The following is an 18436-nucleotide window of genomic DNA, read 5'->3' as shown; positions in this document are numbered from 1 at the left end:
CTGTTCCAGAAGAAATGCAAGTTGTGAAATGACTTGAAACTTGCTCTGAAGCAGCTCTGACCCTGACATTTAAATCGCTGGGTCGCTGGGCACCTCGAGAAATATTAGGTCTCTAGTCCTCTGGTTTGCGGTTTCAGATTACAATTATTTTCTCTCTTTTTGGATCAGAACAGTTTGGCTGCGATAATTACGAGGCCTTGAAATAATCGGACTAGCTGTGTCCTGCGTTCAGAGCATGAAAAGCCTCGCCGCCTCCGAGCACCCTCCCCAGAGGCGTCCTCGCTGGTGTCTGAGCCTGGGTCTCAGTGGGGGTGGGGACCGGCGGCTGGTGGTGCCCACGTGCCAGAAGCAGCCTGTGCAGAGGTTCTGCTACAGTGACTCCAAGTCACTGCATTCCACACTGGCTGCGCAGGGTGGGTTTCCAGTTGTGAGTACGCGAAACAGTTTATTCTTCTTAAAAAAAATGTTTTCATTGATTTTTAGAGAGAGAGGAAAGGAGAAGGAGAGAGAGAGATAGAAACATCAGTGATGAGAGAGAATCATCGATCGGCTGCCTCCTGCGCAACCCACACTGGGGATCAAGCTTGCAACCCAGGCATGCGCCCTGACTGGGAATGGAACCAGTGATCTCTTGGTTCATAGATTGTCGCTCAACCACTGAGCCACACCAGCTGGGCAACACAGTTAATTCTTGTATTATTATTTATTATTTATTGCATTCTTTTCCACCTGAACAACTGTAACCTACTTTTGCCCCACCCTGTATATTGGCCTACAGATGCAAAGATATTAGTACCGAGGTATTGTTTGCAGCCTCACACTTGTCACTCCTAGTAAGACGTGACCCTGAACTGATTCCCACGCTAGGTGGTGCGTGTATGCCCTGCCCAGGGCCCGTGTGACTGCATCGTGCCCTCTGCTTTCCCGTAGAGCTGTCCGTTACGAAGAGGAAGAGGGGCAGGCCCAAGGGGTCCACCAAGAAGCCCAGCGCCGAGGAGGAGCTGGTGGGGAGCGTGGTGGGTCCGAGCGAGGCCCCTCCGCGGGCCCCGGAGGAGGGCAGCAGCCCGGCCCCCGGCTGCCTGGAGTGCCCCAAGTGCTCGCGCAAGTTCTCCAACCTGCGCCAGCTGAGGAAGCACATCTGCATCATCGTGCTGAGCCTGGGCGAGGCCGAGGGCGAAGCAGGTAACTGCCGGGCAGCGGGCGTGGTGGTGGGCGGGGCGGGGTCTCTAAGAGCTATAACCGCTCCTGTCAGCTTTCCCGGGTCCCGTCCTTACTTGGAAATAGCACGGATTTATACAACTCTCACCTCTGGGAAAGAGCTTATTTTTGTCATGATCATAGGCTATGACTGAGCGAAATCTTTTTTTTTTTTATTTTATTGATTTTTTACAGAGAGGAAGGGAGAGGGATAGAGAGTTAGAAACATCGATGAGAGAGAAACATCGATCAGCTGCCTCCTGCACATCTCCTACTGGGGATGTGCCCGCAACCCAGGTACATGCCCTTGACCGGAATCGAACCTGAGACCTTTCAGTCCGCAGGCCGACGCTCTATCCACTGAGCCAAACCGGTTAAGGCTCGAGCGAAATCTTTGATTGAACGTGCCCTGGGGTGGTTGGAGCCCGGGGAGCCCAAGTCACGGGTGACTCGGTAGGTGATCTGGGGGTGCAGAGGGTGAAACGGTCTCCACCCTCGGTGAGGTGAGGGAGATGCATATCTGGCAGTAGATACGGGCAAAGGGATGATCTTCACGCCTGCCATTTGGTCGATAAAATATTTCAAATCGTGGGCTCCGCAGAGAAAAGAAGAGCCGTCTGGTTCAAAGTCTGAGAAACCCTTTCAAAGGAGAACTTTGTGCTTTGAAAATAATTGTGGACTCACAGGAAACCGGGAAGCCCGTAAAGAGGTCTCATGTACATTCCCCCAACCCCCCCAGTGGCTGCATCTCACATCACAAGGCACAAAATCAGGCCTGGCCAGGGAGCTGATGCCCCCATAGCCCTGTCACCCTCACACACGCAGCTTCGCAGCTTCGTGCAGCCGCCCCTGCAGGCAGGAGACAGCAGGGTCCCGTCACCCCACCCCCACGCCCAGCAGCCATCGGTGTGCTCCAATTCGGTAATTTTGACATTTCAAGATCAGCTGAATCCCACAGCACGTGACCTCCTAAGATTGGCTTAGAAAACTGCCTTTTCAGACCCAGTTTCAGAATTTTATAATTGAGAAAGTTGGGGTCCCCACGGACCATCGTACAGAGCCACACTCATTTGAGGTGGGGTCAGGCACCCTCCCACGTCTCCCCCTCCTGCCCTGTGGCCAGCCGTGCTCTACCCACTAGTGCAGGGGTCCTCAAACTATGGCCCGCGGGCCACATGCAAATGCAGATATTGTATTTGTTCCCGTTTTGTTTTTTTACTTCAAAATAAGATATGTGCAGTGTGCATAGGAATTTGTTCATAGTTTTTTTTTTAAACTATAGTCCGGCCCTCCCAACGGTCTGAGGGACAGTGAACTGGCCCCCTGTTTAAAAAGTTTGAGGACCCCTGCACTAGTGCCTTAAAACCAGTCCCCTTTCTGCTTCGTGGATGCAGATTGCATTCATTGTAGTACACATCCTATAAGAAGTAGGAATTCCGCTTCAGTGGCTCTGATGTTTGTTTTCTGAGCTGTCATCAGTTAGGCAGTGTCTGTGGCCCTGGCAGGCACGGCGCTTCCTAATAAGATGGTCAGCTTCTTCTGGCAATGACCTGTCTACAAACCGGCCTCGAGTTCCATTGATTTGAGTGACTAAATAGACGAGAACAAATACCGACAGGAAACGTAGACGCTCTGGGTGTTTCTCCCTCGCTGGCCGCTGCCGACGCCTCTGACACATGCAGAGATGACCTTATGCCCAGCTGCCCGTGGCTGACGTCCACAGCGATTGCCCCTCGGTTGCCAAGCACAATATGCCGCATTTAGGGAAATTCTCACGTCATTGTTTTCATTCGTGCTCTGTAGAGAGCAGCTTAGCGACATTTCACACAGTTGGCCTTGACTCTGTAGCTTGTTAAAGCAGTTAGAGGAAAACAAAATAGACGTCTCCCCTGCCCTGCGCCGTGGCAAGTTAAAATAACACCTTTGATATGCACTCAGCTTTTACTTCATTCTGTCTTTGAATAGTCAAAGGAACCAGGAAAGCAGGTTTCTTTTGATGCCATTCTGTGCAGCAGCTGGTGTTTTTGAACAGCATTTTGCAGCCACAGAAGTCAGTACGTGGGGCCTACACAGGTACTCCTGAATCTTCCAAGCTTGTGGTGCCTGGGGTCACGCTGTGCAGAGCGGCAGGGGTGCCTCCTCTCGTTAAGTCCTTCTTAAAGGAGAAGGGCACTCAGGTGAAGATTTTACCTGAGAGGCACTTGCAGCCTTCATGATGATTCTTTTTTTTAAAAAAAACAACATGTTTTTATTGATGTCAGAGAGGAAGAGAGAGGGAGAGAGAGAGAAAAACAGCTATACTAATAAAAGAGAAACATGCAAATTGGCGTCACTCCGCTACGCCCACCAGCCAATCAGGATGAGTATGCAAATTAACTCAACAAAGATGACAGTTAATTTGCATATGCAGGCGCGGAGCGAAGACTGAAGACAACTGAAGACTGAAGAGGCTTGCCTTCTCCATTGTGGCCAGAGCGAAGGCCTGGGTCCCAGGTGCCAGAGGAAAACTGGTGCCGGCAGCCAGAGGAAGGAAGGCCTATTGCACGAATCTCTTCGTGCAACGGGCCTGTAGTCTCTATATAAAAGCCTAATATGCAAAGTGTCCCCTCTGGAGTTTGACCAATGGGAGTTCGATTGCTTGCTATGACGTGCGCTGACCACCAGGCGGCGATGTGGAACGAAGGAAGGGAGGCCTCGGCTGGCAGCTGCTAGGGACCCTGTCTGTGCACGAATTTCATGCACTGGGCCTCTAGTCAATACTGAAGAATCATTGACAAGCTGCCTCCTGCACGCTCCTCACTGGGGATGGAGCCCACAACCCAGGCATGTGCCCTGACCCGGAATCAAACTGTAACTTCCTGGTTCATAGGTCGACACTCAACCACTGAGCCACGCTGGCTGGGTAAGGGGAGACCTTCTTGTCCAGCATCTTGGAGACCAGCCTGGGGCTGCATTGCTCAGTGACCACGTGGGGGGAGCTGCCCCGTGGGGCTGGGAGGCAGAGGGAGCAACCCTTTGCATTTGGCTGTCCGAGGCTCAGTGGGCTGCCTGCTGCATCCTGCCTGGCGGGACCTGGTGGCAGGCGATGGAGCCTGAGACACAGCCGGCCTTTAAGGGATGGTTCTCCCCAAGACAGGTGGCTGCTGTGGGTTATAACCCCCGGGTTGAAAAGCAACGCTCTCTCCCGTGACAACCGATTGCTGAGGGTGCTGGGTGATGGCCCTGGCCCGCAGCCTTAAAGCCGGGCAGGTGCGCCGCTGCGCCTGGTGCTCTGGGCGCCAGGAGCTGGCTCAGCAGATGCGAGGGAGGTCCCGCAGCCGCAGGTCTCGCCGCCTCCTCTCCCTCCTGCTCCTGGACTGGTGCTGAGTGTCTGCCCAGGAGGACAGAGAGGGAACAGATGACAGATGTGAGAGAGCAGGGCGGGGCCCATGTCTGTGGGGAATCCCGGAGGGCTCCATGCCTGGCCTTGTGGGGCGGGGAGGGGCAGGGAGGCATTTTCCCTCCTGTCAGTTCACCAGAAGCCTGCAGCGTGGGGCATGGCGCCTTTGGGGAATGCTGGGGTTCTCCGCAGTCAGGATGCAGGGAGACAGGGTCACGGGGAAGACAGAGGCCGCGTGCCCGCCTGTGCTGGTTTCCCGGCCTCTGTCTGTGGGGACCACAAGCAGGGGTGCACCTGCCTTTCCTCAGAGCGAGGGAGAGGGAGCGGAGGATGGGAGCAGGCCGAGGGAGGGGCGCGGTGCAGCTCCGCAGGTCAGATGGAAAGACTGTGGGCCAATGGGGTTCTGAAACTGCCGCCGAGTGAGCAGAGGGATGCATCAGTGGGGAGCCCGGGTAGAGTCCGTGTCACTGCGCTCTGGCCGCTGTCCTGGGCCTCACAGTAACGAGGCCGATGGCACTCGGCTCCTGGGCGCCCGAGGTTTAATTAGTTCTCGGCAGGTAGGACAGGCACTTTAGAACATTTGTCACCGCAGTGTGGGTGAAAAACGAACACGTGGGCATCTCCACCCGACCGCTCGCACAGTTAGCGCTTCCTCTGCCTGTGGCCGAGGGGGCCTGCCGTGTGCGTGTTCTGATGTCAAGGACTCTGGGGGGCTCACGAGGCATCCAGGGCCTGGGGGTGACCTGGGCAGGGTGACTCGAATGCGATGGAGAACCAGAGACGAGGCCCGAGGTGACGCAGGAGCGGCTCGCTCAGGGGACCCGTCCGTGTGCCTCCCAGATGCATCTCCGTCGCGCCCGTGGAAGGTCACCTGAGCCTCCCCCGCTCGCTGCTGTGACCACTTTATCCCTCTTGGTGTTGGCTCTTAGGTAACGAATCTGACCTTGAGCTGGAAAAGAAGTTTAAGGAAGAAGATCGAGAAAAGGCCCCGAGGCGACCGCGGACACAGAGGACGGAGAAGGTCCAGAAGGTCTCTTTGGGAAAGGAGGCCGCGCAGGGGCCCGGAGCAAAGAAGCCCATCGTCAGCGTGGTGTTAACCGCACACGAAGCTATCCCAGGTGACCTTCCCCAGGTGACCCGTCCCAGGTGACCTACCCCAGGTGACCCGTCCCAGGTAACCCATCCCAGGTGACCCGTCCCAGGTGACCTACCCCAGGTGACCCGTCCCAGGTAACCCATCCCAGGTGACCCGTCCCAGGTGACCTACCCCAGGTGACCCGTCCCAGGTGACCCACCCCAGGTGACCCGTCCCAGGTGACCCACCCCAGGTGACCTACCCCAGGTGACCCGTCCCAGGTGACCCACCCCAGGTGACCTGTCCCAGGTGACCCGTCCCAGGTGACCCACCCCAGGTGACCTTCCCCAGGTGACCCGTCCCAGGTGACCTACCCCAGGTGACCCGTCCCAGGTGACCCACCCCAGGTGACCTGTCCCAGGTGACCCGTCCCAGGTGACCTACCCCAGGTGACCTACCCCAGGTGACCCATCCCAGGTGACCCGTCCCAGGTGACCTACCCCAGGTGACCTACCCCAGGTGACCTACTCCAGGTGACCCGTCCCAGGTGACCTACCCCAGGTGACCCATCCCAGGTGACCCGTCCCAGATAACCTACCCCAGGTGACCTACCCCAGGTAACCCGTCCCAGGTAACCCATCCCAGGTAACCCGTCCCAGGTGACCTACCCCAGGTGACCTGTCCCAGGTAACCCATCCCAGGTAACCCGTCCCAGGTGACCTACCCCAGGTGACCTGTCCCAGGTAACCCATCCCAGGTAACCCGTCCCAGGTGACCTACTCCAGGTGACCTGTCCCAGGTGACCTACCCCAGGTGACCCGTCCCAGGTGACCTACTCCAGGTGACCCATCCCAGGTGACCTACTCCAGGTGACCTGTCCCAGGTGACCCGTCCCAGGTGACCTACCCCAGGTGACCTGTCCCAGGTAACCCATCCCAGGTGACCCGTCCCAGGTGACCTACTCCAGGTGACCCATCCCAGGTGACCTACTCCAGGTGACCTGTCCCAGGTGACCCGTCCCAGGTGACCTACCCCAGGTGACCTGTCCCAGGTGACCCGTCCCAGGTAACCCGTCCCAGGTGACCTACCCCAGGTGACCCGTCCCAGGTGACCTGTCCCAGGTGACCCACCCCAGGTGACCACGAGAGTTGAGGAGTGACAGCACGAGAGTCTCTGGGCGAGGCTGTGCCAGGGCTGCCTGGGATCCTGGGCAGCTCGCTCACTGTCGGGCTCGCCGTTTAATCACCCATGAATCAGGGCCGCAGCAGAGTGTCACTGCCAGGGCTGCTGTGGGGCAGGTAGAGAGGAAAGGTGCCAGGGCTGCTGCTGTGGCCACTGGCTGCAGCCACCTCTTCCTCCCTTTCCCTCCCCTCCCGTTCCTTCCCCTCCTCTCTCCTCCCTCCCTTACCTTCCCCACCAGGAGCAGTGCCAACCACAAGCTTCTCTTTGCTCCGACCCCCTCTCCTGGACGCCCTCCCCTCACCCCTAAGTGTGTGGTTCCCTCTGCCCTCGTCCCCTTGTGCGGTTTAGCGGGCTCCTCAAGTGCTTACAATACTGGGCATTTCTGTCTGCCTCTCCTTTCACAGAAAGTAGCAAGTGGACATATTTTACTACTTTTTAAAAAAGGTCTCTTCCAGGAAGGGTTAGACTAAAAGCAGTTTGTGATCGTAGATTCCAAAGTAAAATAATGGTGTATTTTTTCCAATCCATTTGGAGTGATTGGTGTCAAATAAAAATCAAGTTTAAGATTTTAAAAATAGCTGCAGCCTTTTAAGCATCTATTTTCAGTGCTAACAGTGACTCATTATTTAACGTGAAAGTGCTGAATAAATGCCTCTTAATACCTCAGTGCCGGGTACAGGGACAAATAGAGAATGATCCTGATAAAAGTTGGTGACTGGAACTTTCTGGAAAGCCACTTTACCTGCCTCCCCCCCCCCCCAAAGCAGTGTGGGTCTGGGGGAAGTGGCCACAATACCGTCTGAGAAGCTGACTAGTGCTCTGAGATGCCTGTCAGTGGGAGTGAAGGGGTGATTCATTGCCTTCGCTGTCACAGAAACAGGGTAGGCCAGAGCCTCTCCTTTACTGCACTCGATACATGCATGTGCGTGTATGCACCCGCATGTACACGCGTACAAAGTGTCCGCTACTCTAAAAGGCCTTGGGCCATTTCCCATGTAGAATGCAGGGCAGCGACCTTTGTGTGATTCCTGGGTGAAGCAGAGGCCCGAGTGGTGGGGAAGGCCCTATGGGGATGGACCCAGGCCGCCTGCCTGCCTGTTCACCGCTGGCCAGCTGATCCCACTGCTTACACGGTCCCGATGCCAGTTGACTTTTATGCAGTCCCACATGTGATTCATGTAACGCACTGCGGGTAAACATACGCATGTATCTATCAATATGTTTGTGTTTTTAGTTAATAGATCAAGTGAAAATGGACCTCAGGATGCTTTGATAGGCTATTAGAAAAAGTGCCCCCCCAATCACATGCACACATGTTACATGTATGAACTGAAGGGAAACTGATGCCATGCAGGGTACCGGGCAGTAAGGAACCCTACTCCCCAGGCTCTGCTCCTGCGCCAGGCTGGGGCGGGGCCGCTCACGGCTCCTCTCTAACATGCGGTGCCTTGTGCCTCCACCTCAGGTGCCACCAAGATTATTCCAGTGGAGGCGGGGCCCCCAGAAACAGGAGCCACAAGCCCTGAGGCCACCTCCGCGGACCTGGCGCCTCGGAGAGGGTACCAGGAGTACGCCATCCAGCAGACACCGTATGAGCAGCCCATGAAGTCCAGCAGGTACCGTGCCGGTTCTGTGTGACTCAGCGAGGCTGGCGCCAGTGTCCCCACAGAGGGCGCGAGCACAGCACGCTAGGTTAGCAGGGCCCTGCTTTGTACGGGACATGATTTCTTTCTTTCTTTATTTTTTTTAATGGTTATTGATATTTACAGAGAGAGGAAAGACTGAGAGTGAGAGAAACATCTATGTGAAGAGGAGAACAAGCATGTCAAACTCGTGGCCAGCAGGCTGCATGCCTTAGCCATGCGGCCCGCCAGCCATGAGTTTGACATGCTTGGAGTAGACCATCGAACAGCTGCCTCCTGCACGCCCCCTACCAGGGATCAAGCCCACCACCCGGGCACGTGCCCTAACCAGCAACCTCCTGGGCATGGGATGACACCTAACCAACTGAGCCATGCTGGCCAGGGCAAAGACATTGGTTTCTTTTTTAAAAAAAATATTTTTATTGATATCAAAGAGGAAGAGAGAGGGAGAAACATCAATGATGAGAGAGAATCATTGATTGGCTGCCTCCTGCACGTTCCCCACCGGGGATCAAGCCTGCAGCCCAGGCTTGTGCCCTTGACGGGAATCGAACCTGGGACCCTTCAGTTTGCAGGCCGACGCTCCATCCACGGAGCCAAACTGGCAGGGCAAGGACATTGGCTTCTTGACTTAACTGAAGAATCAAGCCCTCTGTGGCCAGTCTGCAGCCCAGGGAGGGAGTGTGTGGTCTGCACAGGCCGCTGGCCGGTCGGCTGTGTGTGTACCTGCGGCGGCAGCACGCTGAGCCCCGAGGAGGCTTTTCTGGGGTCCCCTCTGTGTGTGGGAGAGGGAAGGGGGCGTCTTGCAGAGAGGACAAGCGTTAGTGCCACTTGGACCTGGGCGGCTCTAGACTCTTCTACTGGAGGTCAGCTCAGCAGATGGCACACCTGTGACGTGTCAGGGACGGGGGGTGTGAGGGACCCGACATGGCGGCTGCCGATGCAGCTGTCGTTCTCCCGTGACCTGCGGCAGGGGGTCTCGCCTCCGAGTCCGCAACACCAGCCGTGTGTCCGGGGGAGTCTGGCTCCGTGCAGTGGGGGGATTGGGTGATGAAACACGTGGCGTGTCTGGCGCATGCGGTGCTCTTACTGTACCGGAACATGATGCCGTGGCCGCTGCGTTCATCCCCAGCCTCAGTCCACCCTCTTGCAGATTGAACAACGGTGTTTATCGATGAAGTGGTGGCAATACTCCTTCCTTTGGCAAAACTGTAATGGAATAAATTGAAGATCATTCTGGTCTCAGCGCAGGGTGATTTGTAGACCTGAGCTAATTACCTTCATTGTATTTCAAGGCCTGTTGCGGGGGTTCAACTAAATGCTAGTTCAATTACAGGGAGATATATTCAATATTTAATTAACAGATCTAGGCTGTGTTTCTACTGTCACGCACGATTATAGTTACGAAAGGCTTTTGTATGACTATTTTGCTTTGTAAACTATAGATAGAAACTTTTAGGGTACAGCAATATGTCCATTAGGTTCTATCAGTTAGGTTCTCATACAAGTAGGGTACAGATTTATTATATAGAAAATTTTGGAAGTCCAGAAAAGTATTTAAAAGAATCATTTGTAATTTCACTACCCTAAGATAAGCACTGTTAAGATTTTTAATGTATTTCCTTCCAGGCTTTTTTCAAGCCATATATTTTATTTATTATTATTTTTTAAATAAACATTTATTGGTGTCACTTATAGGCCATATATTTTATAAAATTGAGGTTGTATTTTATGAGGAATTTTGTATCTTGCTTTTTAATTTTTATTTATTTTTTGCTTTTTCGAGAGGAAGGGAGAGGGAGAGACAGAACCATGGATGTGAGAGTGGTTCTCACACTGTCTGCCTCCTGCACTCCCCCCACGGGGGATTGAGCCCACCACCCAGGCATATGCCCTGATCAGGAATCGATCCAGTGACCACTTAGCTCTTGCATTACAGAAGGAAACTCCGTGATGTGTTTACTTAGTCAACGCCATGAATCTGGGGTTCCTGCCTTGGGAGCCCTTTGCACCGAATTAAATGTCGCCTCCTGGACGCCTCTGTCATTTGAGAAAGGTCCAAATGTGTTCGCTTGAATTAGCCTCGGGTGCTGGCGGGCCAGCAGCGTTCACATTTGAGTATTTTCGTTCCCCCCTGAGCTGTACCCTCCAGTGTCTGCGGACTGCAGTCCATTCATATGTTTAATTTAAGGACAAGGCAACCTGTGTGGGCCACACTCAGCTGCTCAGGGTGCATGCAGTGAGCTGCGTTCCTCTTCCTCCTCCCACCTTCTTGTTCTGGGCCTGGACACAGACCTCTCTGCTCCAGCTCCTTCCCACCCACCCTCACCCGGGTTAGCTGCATCTCTCTCTCTCCACCTGCTCGCATTGCCATCATCACACACACTGAGGCCCAACTGAGTGCTGACCTGCCCCCCCCAACCCCCACCACCACAGGGAACCCCCCTTCCATCCCTGTGCCCTCCCCGCTCCTCCAGTCCTGCCCGCTGATGAGTGCATGAGTGTGTGTGTGTGTGTGTCACCCGTCCACGCTCAATCCCGCGTGGTTCCCCTTTGGGCCCTCGATGTCTGGTTCAGGCGAGTCCCCGGCGGTAACGGTGCCGTGTCTGTCCCCAGGCTCGGGCCCACGCAGCTCAAGATCTTCACCTGCGAGTACTGCAACAAGGTCTTCAAGTTCAAGCACTCGCTGCAGGCCCACCTGCGCATCCACACCAACGAGAAGCCCTACGCCTGCGCGCACTGCAGCTACGCCAGCGCCATCAAGGCCAACCTCAACGTGCACCTGCGCAAGCACACGGGCGAGAAGTTCTCCTGCGACCTCTGCGCCTTCACCTGCCTGAGCAAGGGCCACCTCAAGGTGCATGTGGAGCGGGTGCACAAGAAGGTCAAGCAGCACTGCCGCTTCTGCAAGAAGAAGTACTCGGACGTCAAGAACCTCATCAAGCACGTGCGCGACGCCCACGACCCGCAGGACCCGCAGGTGCGCGAGGCCCTGGACGGGCTCCGCCTGCTGACCCGCGAGGGCAAGCGGCAGCTGCTCTACGACTGCCACGTCTGCGAGCGCAAGTTCAAGAACGAGCTGGACCGCGACCGCCACATGCTGGTGCACGGGGACCAGTGGCCCTTCGCCTGCGAGCTCTGCGGCCACGGGGCCACCAAGTACCAGGCGCTGGAGCTGCACGTGCGGAAGCACCCCTTCGTGTACGTGTGCGCCCTGTGCCTCAAGAAGTTCGTCAGCTCCATCCGCCTGCGCGCCCACATCCGGGAGGTGCACGGGGCCGCCCCCGAGGCCGCGGCCTTCACCAGCTCCATCAACCAGAGCTTCTGCCTGCTGGAGCCCGGCGGGGACATCCAGCCCGAGGCGCTGGGCAGCCGGCTGCCGCTCGCCGAGGAGGGGCTTGCCCTCCAGGGGGCCAGTGCACCCAGGGAGGAGGTGGAGCCCCAGCCGGGCCGGAGGGAGCCGGAGGCCCCGCTGCAGGAGCCTGCGCTGGCCAGAGGCACTGCCCTGCCCCCCTGCGAGCCGGCAGCCGCGGGGGGCTCCTCGGGCCTTCCCTCGCAAGGGGCGGTGTCGGATGAGTTGTTGTTGAAAAGCGGTACCTCCTCTGGCGAAGACCCTGCTCCCGGGAGGACCCCGCACCCCCAGCCCGGAGGCTCCGTCCAGTCTCAGGGCGCAGAAGTCACCCCCCTGCTGCCCACGGCCGGAAGCCCTGCCGCCAACCAGGACACCCAAGGCGCCGAGAGCCCCCCGTCCCACGGGCCGGATCCCAACAGGTGTCTCGGGTCAGACCCAGCAGAGGCCGCGGACCTTCCTCTGGTCACCGGTGAGGAGGCCACGGCCCTGCGCCCGCCGGACTTCTGCGGCCCCGGCCCCGAGCGCCGGGCGAACATGAACGCCTTCCTGCGGATCCTGGACGGCCTGGCCAAGAGGCGGATGGACCCCGGCCTGTGCGAGAGGATCCGGAAGGTGTACGGGGACCTGGAGTGTGAATACTGCGGTAAGAGAGGCGGCGGGGCGCTGGGGGCCTCCCGCCACCCCCCACCTCGCTCGGGTCACCTCGTTCTCGCTGTGAGCCCACTTCTCTCCCGAGAGCTGACCCTCCTTTCCAGAGCGATGGTGGCCCCGCGGTGAGGTCCTTGCGGAGGCGGCCAGGGTGAGGGACAGCGAAGTATGGGCTCAGGCGGCATGCAGAGGCCCTGCCCGCCTCTGCCAGGGTGCTACCCAAGGAGAGCTTCCTGCTGGCCCGGGCCGTGGGTCCCGTAGGGCTTTACGTGTGGCCGAGGTCCAGAGGAGCAGAGAGGGCACGGATGAGGCTGCAGCGCTTTGCAGGGAGCCCCCGATAGAACCTTCCAGACACAGAGCAGGCTTGGCCTCCGCCCGAGAGCTGGCAGGGCAGGAGCAGGAGGCCCAGCTCTGGACCAGGGACCCCAGAGTCCCTGGCGTCCAGAGACCCTTCGATATATGTGTGTGCATCACAGTGGTTGGCACCTAAAGGGTCCCCTCCTGGCTCTGACCTCAGGCGAGAAACGTAGCACCTTTAATGTTTGCAGGCTCCCGCCTCTGAAAAGTAAATTCCAGACAGAAATGTGGCGGAAAGTGTGAAGGGGAACCCGGACCAGCAGGAGACGCAGATAAATACAGTAGTTACTAAACAGTAATAATGTGAAAAAGAGTCAAGTTCAGCATAAAAGAAACTTCCTTGTTCTCACGTGAGCGTGTTTTTTTAGGCAAACTTTTTTGGTACCAAGTGCACTTTGACATGCATGTCCGCACCCACACCCGGGAACATCTGTATCATTGCTCCCAGTGTCATTATTCCTCCATCACCAAAAACTGCCTTAAACGCCATGTCATTCAGAAACACAGTAACATCCTGCTGAAGTGTCCCACTGACGGCTGTGACTACTCGACTCCAGATAAATATAAGCTGCAGGCCCACCTTAAAGTGCACACAGAGCTGGTAAGTAGAAGCCGGGGGCAGCCCGTCTCCCCTGGGTGCTCATGGCTTGCTCACCTTCATGCCAATGGAGGTGTCCCCGCTTCGTGTCCATCCAGTGTGTCAGCGTCCACCCTGAACCGAGAGGCCTTCTCACCACGCAGGCTCTCCGCCTTCCCAGGGCCTTCCAGGAGAGCCTCCAGTTTGATAAAAAAAAAAGATTAGAGGGAATAAAGTTGCTTTCTGTGCAAAATGTTCAGCATCGGAGAGAGTCTGCAGAACAGAAGGAAAGCCAGCTCTCTCAGCGATGTGTTAGGAATACTAACAGGGGTAACGTCGTCCCCGTAGCTGCCACCGGAGTTGTTGAAGGAGGCAATTAGATGAAGCCTGCCAAGTGATAATGAGGCGATTGGTTCATAGTCAGAGCACACTGAACCGTGACGAACACGGTTGTCTAACGGTTGTGTTATTTGTAGGAAATCAAGAGAGTATCAGTGAAGCAATTTTATTTTCATTTCATTTTATTTTTTAATATTTTCTTACTGATTTCAGAGAGGAAGGGAGAAGGAGAGATAGAAACATCAATGATGAGAGAGAATCATTGTTTGGCTGCCTCCTGCACGCCCCCTACTGGGGATCGAGCCATAACCCGGGCATGTGCCTGACCAGGAATCGAACCGTGACCTCCTGGTTCATGGGTCAATGCTCAATCGCTGAGCAAAACTGGCCGGGCCAGCAATTTTATTTTTAAAAAAGCGATGTGTTTATTCAAGGTGCGGTTCATATTCACGATGGTAAATCTGTTCACTTCTTTGGTGGGAGATTGTATAACAGCGCATGACTATTTATTTTTGCGACTCATCTAGTTGGGATGACAGTTGGGAGTGATTTGAGACGGTGTCGGGGGCACGGCGGGCCCTGGTGGGGCTCGTTTCCATGGCAGCCTTCCTATGCCTCAGGCGGCACAAAGCGAGGCTTTGGAGACTGGATGTCATGCCACCGTTTCCTGGCACCAAACACTGTGGCATGTTGCCATTAGGGTGACGTCAGGGTTGCCCAGGTTTTGTGGGTGGGCGAGAACATGCCCTCTGGGGTTAGGAACCTGGATTCGAATCCTGTCTCCAGCACTGCACAGGCTGTGTGGCCTTGGGTGTCACTTGTCCTTCCTGCGCGGCCCTCTGTATGAAATCTGTATTAAAAAGTACATATCTGTCTTACGTACGCACATACACAGGTATATATACGCACACACACATATACACATGTATATGTACACACACGTGTTTTTTTAAATGACTTTTTTCACTTCCCGTTGACATTCGATATTATACTAGTTTCAAATATACAGCATAGTGGTTAGACATTTATATAACTTATGACGTGATCCCTCGATAAGTCTAATACACACATGTACACATCCATGAAACACAACTACCAACAGCACACACATGTACACATGCACACGTGTGTTTGTGCGTGTATATAGATCCCTGGAGTCAATGGGAGGTGAGAATGGAATGCTCCAGCTGAGGAACTCGCTCAGTGCTGGCTGGCTGTGTGTCAGCGGCTGCCTGTCGCCTGGTTCTGCCTGCTACTCGGTCCTGTTTCCTTCGAGAATGGCTAACAGGTTGGTGTGGCTTCCAGGTTCCCCGGGGCCGGGAACCAGGTGTCAGGAGGCATTATTGTGACTTTGCCAGAAATGCCTGTGAAGCCAGGAGGGAGGGAGGCCGACACTGAACAGGATTCTCAGGGAGCGTGGGGTGTCGCCATTCATCCCAGGACCCAGACTGCCGCCCCACTCAGCCTCAGGACGAATCACAGGACCGGGCCTCAGTTGACCCATCCTCAGGGAGGGCGGAGTGAGGAAGGACAGGCAGCTGCCCGCACAGCCCGGCGCAGAGCGCATCACAGGCAGGCGGCTGTCACCCTGTTCCTACTGTTCCATCGTTCATTTCGGAACGTGGTGCTCTGGGTTTTCAAACACGGACTTGGGCCTGATGAGAGGAGGAAGCTGGAGGAGAGATTCACAGTCCGGGCCTGTTTTTCCATGCCCTGTGCATGTGTCGGAGGGACTCGGGGTCCCCCCAGCTATGTTCTGGCCCCTGGATGGGGGAATTGCCACATCCCAGGGGTCACAGGCAATGGGGTGTCAGGGACCTGCTCTCAGCCCTTCAGCCCCAACTCATGGGCTTTCGTTTTTCTTGATGACCTGGCGTTTAAGAAGCTTCTCTTGTCCACTTTCTGTGGTTATGAATCTCCGCCCAAGGGGCCCCTCTTGGTTTGGGCACTCGGAGGTGGAGTGACTGTGCTGCCCCCCGTCCTCCGAGGTGGCTGGGTGAGCTTCGAGATGGAAAGCGGGGTGCAGACAATGCCAGGGCGGGGCTGGGTGGGTGGGGAAGGGGTGCTCCCCTGAGGGGGGCGAGTCCTCATGTCAGCCTGGGTCTTGGTTCTCACTGTGAGCCTCGGGGCTGAGGCCAGGGGTGTTGAAAGCCCGCCGGACCCTCCCCTACGATTCCCATGCCGTGCAAAGTGAGGACATTGAAAAGGAGCCGCCACCCAGTGGACCTGGGCCCGGTCTGTTCCCGTTGTGGCAGGGCTCAGGGTGCTGGGTTTCGTTCCCGGGGACTCAGCCGTTTCTCAGCCCAGGGTCCGCCGAGGGGTTGGAAGGTGTGCACCCACTTAACACGGCTGCTTCCTGGCACCTCTCCCTCCGTTAGCAACTAGACCAGTGGTTCTCAACCTGCTGGCCCTTTAAATGCAGTTCCTCATGTTGTGACCCAACCATAAAATTATTTTCGTTGCTACTTCATAACTGTAATGTGGCTACTGTGATGAATCGTCATGTAAATATCTGATATGCAGGATGGTCTTAGGCGACCCCTGTGAAAGGGTCGTTCGGCCGCCAAAGGGGTCGCGACCCACAGGTTGAGAACCGCTGAACTAGACGGTGTGATGTACAGTCAGGGCTGCACTGGAATCAGGAGACGTGGGGCCTGGGCAGGGTCTTGGTCGGGGACATGTCGGGACCCCTGTGCCAACATGGGGAAGGGAGTCTTGAGAGAAGACGCTATTCGTACAGCGAGAGGGGCTTGGGGTTCTGGCAGGCTGGAGGCAGACCACGCGTCCACGTCTGGGATCTAGGGTGACCGCTTAGCTTCCTGGAGCCTCACTTTTCTCATCTGTGAAATGGACATGACGCCCCTGTCCTATTCTTGGGGTGGTGAGGGCTAAGTTAGAAAACGTGTAGAATAAGGAGGTCGGCCTGTGTTCTGGCCTGAGTCACGGTCCATTCCCGATCCCTTACGGGGCCGCTCACTGCGTTCGGTGGACCTTGGCTACTACCCTAAAGGAAAGGGGATCGAACAAAACAGAAATTATCCGCATCTCCCACCTTATGTTTCTAAGTTAATTTCAAATGTTTCATAGGTGTACTTAGGCCAGGCAAGTGCTATTTTTGAGACCTGTGTTTCCGTACGTTTATGTGTCAGTGTGTGCGGGGTGGCGAAGTGACATGTTTGTCAGTCACTGACCTGTCAGGGCACCGTTTATTCGGCTATAAAGGTGAACTAATTTAAAAAGTCAACCAACGATCGGTGCCAGCAAAGCAGAGGAAGGAAAGGGAGCTGCCGCCAGTCCCTCTGGGAGTCGTGGTCCGTCCGCGGTGGTTTCCTTCCTCCAAGTGGAGGGAAATGTTCCGACCTTGAATGATGGGACACAGCTGTTCCTTTCCCGGGCGACGGGAAGGTGGACCTTTCTTACCTGGTCACAGGCCAGTTCGTTTCTGTGTCGCCCACGGGCGCGTGTCCCCAGAACCGGGGACCTCGGGCCACCAGAGTGTCCCCTGCACAGAGCAGCTTCCTGGCAGCTGCCCGGGGCCCGAACCACAGGGGCGCGGCCTGGCAGAGCAGAGCCGCTGCGGGTGAAGGGAGACCCTCGAGCTGAAATCCCGAAGGGAGCCCGATTCCGGCTCCTTCCTCACTGTTCACAGTGGGAGCATCCCCTGTCCTGCCTCCTCCGTCCTGCGTGTCCCTCGGTGAGGACTGGGCTCTGGGTGTTGTTGCTCCTTGCGGGTGGCTCAGTGGCTCACGCCTTTGTCCTCGGGGCAAAGGAACGAAGGGCTGAGTCCGCAGAGGGCGGCGGTACCGGTACCGTAGCCGCGGCCTTTGGTCCCTGAGACAGTGTTCAGTGCAGTCTCCCACCTTATGTTTCTAAGTTAATTTCAGATGTTCCATAGGTGTACTCAGGCCAGTTAACACATCTGGTGGCGCAGGGGTGTAGACCGAGGCGAGGTTTGCCCAGAGTGAGCCCGGGGGCTGCACCGCGGGCCGTGGCCGTGGCCTCCAGCTGCTGCCTCCCTCCTTTCAGAGTCTTGTGTTGCTCTGAAGGTCACTTTCCCTGGGAACACGCAGCTCCCAGGGCCGGGCTCTGTCACCGCCATCACGGCGTGCAGCTTGCATCAGCTGCCTCTGCCAGGAAGGCTTTAACCACCGCGCTTTTTAAGTTTGCTTTGTCAGTCCGGGTTTTCATCTCCGGTACGGAGCGGAGGTTTTGAAAAAGAAATAAATGAGTTCTAAGAGCGCACCCTTTCCCACCGCCCATGTCCTTCCGCCTGCCTTCAAAGGCATCGGGAAATGAGGGGCCCTGATAAGCTCTGAGATAAATTGCTTTCAGACGATCAGAGATTAAAAGGAAAAAAAATCAAATACCAAGGACTCAGGGGAGATCACCGCCAACTCCTTCAAAGCTTCTGAGAGCCTCCGTCAGCTCTGAGGACGTGGGCGTGACGGGTCTCCTCCGGGTGGGTGCCGGGCCCACGCATCCTTCAGATGTCACGGTGACATTGTGCGAGGTGTGCCATGCGGGAGGCCGAGGTGACCTGGGAGGGTGGGGGCAGAGGACAGTGACGGGAGCACACAGAAGCCTGGGGCCGTGATGCGGTCTGGGCAGAAGTCCTGGGCGCTGGCTGGGCCTCGCGCTGGCTGCCCGCACCCCGGACACCTGGGCCTGGCGGGCAGGCTTGGGCCCC

At 56.3% G+C, this 18436-nt stretch overlaps 1 protein-coding gene across 2 annotated transcripts in view; it reads left to right on the top strand.

The window, feature by feature from the left end:
- Nucleotides 1–18436, top strand: part of ZFAT (zinc finger and AT-hook domain containing) — a 57082-nt gene that overhangs the window by 19545 nt on the left and 19101 nt on the right. For both annotated transcript variants that reach the window (XM_070392384.1, XM_070392383.1), the window contains 5 exons: nucleotides 931–1182; nucleotides 5506–5694; nucleotides 8299–8449; nucleotides 11093–12471; nucleotides 13202–13434. In XM_070392384.1, the coding sequence (XP_070248485.1) occupies nucleotides 931–1182; nucleotides 5506–5694; nucleotides 8299–8449; nucleotides 11093–12471; nucleotides 13202–13434 (2204 nt within the window). The remainder of the gene's footprint in view (nucleotides 1–930; nucleotides 1183–5505; nucleotides 5695–8298; nucleotides 8450–11092; nucleotides 12472–13201; nucleotides 13435–18436) is intronic.

The sequence above is a fragment of the Myotis yumanensis genome, unplaced genomic scaffold, assembly GCF_028538775.1.
Source record: "Myotis yumanensis isolate MYYU_CA2020_CCGP unplaced genomic scaffold, mMyoYum1.0.hap1 SCAF_15, whole genome shotgun sequence".
Classification (NCBI taxonomy): Eukaryota; Metazoa; Chordata; class Mammalia; order Chiroptera; family Vespertilionidae; genus Myotis; species Myotis yumanensis.
This window is presented reverse-complemented; position numbering and strand designations above follow the sequence as displayed.